Raw genomic sequence first — 3,211 nt, 5'->3', positions numbered from 1 at the left:
TTCCTCAGCGAAAATGTTGTCCGAGGCTTCGTTAAGGAGATATCAACGACTCATCAGAGCGCGGCCGCCTAGCGGGTAGCCTACGCACCGGGGCTGCTCCACCCGCAACGGGGTTTTCTATTAATATCTCTTTAACGAAGCCTCGGACGATATTTTCGCAAAGGAAAAAGTTGTTTCAAATCCTCCGAACTTTCAAGGACCACCATCATATTTGAGACTGACTGTAAGTAAATACATACAGAGAAAAACCGTCCTTCCCTCACCTATTAACACCCCGATGGCCAGTAGCATGATGAAGGGTCTCCTCCTTCCGTACTTCAGCCTGCACCTGTCGCTCAAGCTTCCCAGAATGGGCGTGACGAAGAACCCAATGAGAGGACTCAGTGCCCAAACGAGCGTCATGTGCTGATGATCCACCCCTATCTTTAAGAGGGTAGGTGAAACGAATGCTGTCTCGGCCGCATATGAGAACTCTATTCCCATCACCGCTGCGGACACACGGACCAGTTCTCCTCGTGTCTTCTTCCTGAAAATGGATTCGGTTCCTGATGACGATTCCAATTCCTGTCTTGACCCTTTGCAATCGAGAGGTGACTCTACTAATAATGCAGGTTTTTAACTTCTTCGGAACTCGAAGCATCGATAAAATGATTAGGTAAAGGTTATTAAGCTTAACATTCGTGGAAATAGAATGCTAAGAAAGCATCTCGAGTGCAAAGAGTTGAGATTGTCAGCGCCAAGAGGGCGAGCGACACCAGTACCTGTAGACATGAGCGTAATCGTCCAACGTCCTCTCCAACTTCGGAGGACCTCGAAGATGATTCAAGAAGCCTTCGATACCCTGGTCCGTGGGTATCCCTTGTTTCCACTCCTTCCAGACCTCCCACCTCTCCTTGATCTTGTCACGGACATCGTGGACCCTGCCTGCGAAGCCCTCGTACTCGTGCAGTTTGTCCACCATGGCTTTGCCAATAGTTTCTACCCTGGCTCAGTCGAAAGTCCTCGATCTCATCGCGCCAGGACGACTCTGCTACCGCACACCTCGGTACCGTGAGTTTAAACGCGAGATACACTCCACCAGCTCGCTGAGAACCAAGGGTTGTGTAATCCGTGTCAATGGGTACAGTAATGTCTTGTTAAGCGCACAAATTTGTCTACGATAAGTGCACAGAATTCAGCCATCTTTTACCATCGTATTCCTGACATTTTACTGATTAAAATGAGTCCAAACACGACGTAACTCGCAACATGTTTACTTGTAATGATTTATTATGTATTATACAGGGTGTCCCAAAAATGTTGGAGGTCTTTGAAAGGGGTGGTTCAGGGGAGTGATTTGACACAAACTTTTTCCTTAAAGAAGCCCCAGCCTCGAAGCCTCAACCCTTTCAAAAACCTCCAACATTTTTGGGACACCCTGTATATCGTAGAACACTAACTAAAAATAGATGCATGGTAAATATCATCCGAATTATATCGTGTTTGGTCTCATTTTAATCAGAAAAGTGTCAGGAATATGATGGTAAAGGTTTGACAATAAAAAAAATTAATAATAAAAAAAGTTTCATCGTCTTTATTCGCTGTCCTTCTTTACGTTTGAAGCTCGTCGGCAAACATCAAAGAACATACGATGTCCACGTTAGTCGCACAAGGTCAGTCCCGAGCTTGTGCGCTTAACGAGACATTACTGTATCGATAATAGGAGTCTGACAATGCAATTACAGTCAGTCCCACAAATATTCCTACCGGAAATATTCTGAGTTTATCGAAGGAACTTGTCTAAACTAAACGGGTAGGTTTAATGTTACCAAATAAATCTTTCATTACATTCACAAGTGTTAAGTTTATGTACACGTCTATAACGAAACATTAATTTGAAAACGTCGAATCTATTATTTAATTTAGACAAACTTCTTTGTAAACTTCTTTTCATGTTCACGAGACTGACTGTATATTGAATTATACACAGGTGAATTCATTTCGATCGAAAAGCAATGATTCCAGTGTACATAAAAATGAAAAATAAAGATCTTTTGAAAATAAAAGGAAAAAAGAAAATAAAATTCTTCTGAATATATCAGCTGGTTTGAATCTTCGTCCACGCGAGCGAGCTTCCCTTGAAATTATTATTTCGTTTCCTTACACAACCACTGGGATTCTCAGCCGTCGAGCGAGCGGTTATTACCGAGGTAATCACAAAGTATTCACAAAGCAATCACTGTCCAACTGCGGTGGGCGTCAGAGGAGCGCGCGTTGGCCATCCATCGCGAACTGGTCGATCAGTCGAGGAAAGGGATACTTTTCACCAAGGGTTGAGGGTGGTGTGCATCGCCGGCGAGATACGAAACCCGACTGGTGGTTCCCGCAAGCTGCCGGCCAAGACGGAAGCACCAGTGACGTTCGTCGAGGGATGGCATGGCCCCCTTGTCGCTCCTACCCTGCAGAATTGGATTGTCTGGAAAGTTCGCGCCGATTTCTCAGCGAAATTCAACCACTGCGCACTTAAACGTCTACTATACGTTTATCGAATTATATAGGCGCCACTTTGTTCCTAATATTTTGTACAACTTTAAGACTTTTCTTTTATCGAGGGAATTTTGAAAATCTGGGGGTTCCACGTCTGGAAAGTACAGAAGGTACCACTTCTTCTTCGTGATGGAGTCGTAATGGACCACAGAAGCCTGCAGATTTGGGCTCATGAGGACCATAATGGATCTATGCACATATGCTGTACTGTAAAATATATATATATAGTTTTGGGGGTGTAGATCCTGCTAATACATTTCTGTTATCGCTAATTTTCTGTTTAATGGCATGCAATGAAACACAGAAGAGGAAATTTCGTCGTTGAAGGTGTGAAGTCTCTTGGAGGTAGACTTGGTTCTTTGGCAATGAGTTATCGGTGCGTATTGCTATCGTAAGCTCTTACTAAGGCGAAGCTCCAAGCAAGGCCACATACGCAACAAGACCTACTTTGTAGGACTTCGTTGCCGGCTAATGCGACGGCTCGATATGCTCGCGACAGTGTAATATGATTTCTCAAAAAAGTCACGTTCCCTTATGAGGCTCTTACCGATACTATTTTTAGGAATACGAATACGATAGGATTGATAATACTAGATTAGCACCAAGTATAATATATAATATAATCCTATATACTACTACATATAATCAATACTATATTCTTAGGAATACAAATACGATGGAATTT

At 43.3% G+C, this 3,211-nt stretch overlaps 1 protein-coding gene across 7 annotated transcripts in view; it reads right to left on the bottom strand.

Annotated features, from left to right (window-relative positions):
• The window catches only part of LOC128879650 (proton-associated sugar transporter A), an 8,027-nt gene extending 5,616 nt beyond the window's left edge, over positions 1-2,411 (bottom strand). Inside the window, exons 1-3 of one of the 7 annotated variants that reach the window (XM_054128986.1) lie at positions 2,144-2,411; positions 762-1,154; positions 264-526 (exon numbers count right to left, since the gene is read on the bottom strand). In XM_054128986.1, the coding sequence (XP_053984961.1) occupies positions 264-526; positions 762-961 (463 nt within the window). In that variant the 5' untranslated portion in view covers positions 962-1,154; positions 2,144-2,411. The remainder of the gene's footprint in view (positions 1-263; positions 527-761; positions 1,155-2,143) is intronic. The other 6 variants (XM_054128985.1, XM_054128989.1, XM_054128988.1 and 3 more) reach the window with 6 other exon arrangements.
• Positions 2,412-3,211: the final 800 nt, after the last annotated feature.

The sequence above is a fragment of the Hylaeus volcanicus genome, chromosome 7 (genome assembly GCF_026283585.1).
Source record: "Hylaeus volcanicus isolate JK05 chromosome 7, UHH_iyHylVolc1.0_haploid, whole genome shotgun sequence".
Classification (NCBI taxonomy): Eukaryota; Metazoa; Arthropoda; class Insecta; order Hymenoptera; family Colletidae; genus Hylaeus; species Hylaeus volcanicus.
The sequence above is the reverse complement of the archived record's forward strand: the minus strand, read 5'-3'. Positions and strand labels throughout refer to the sequence as shown.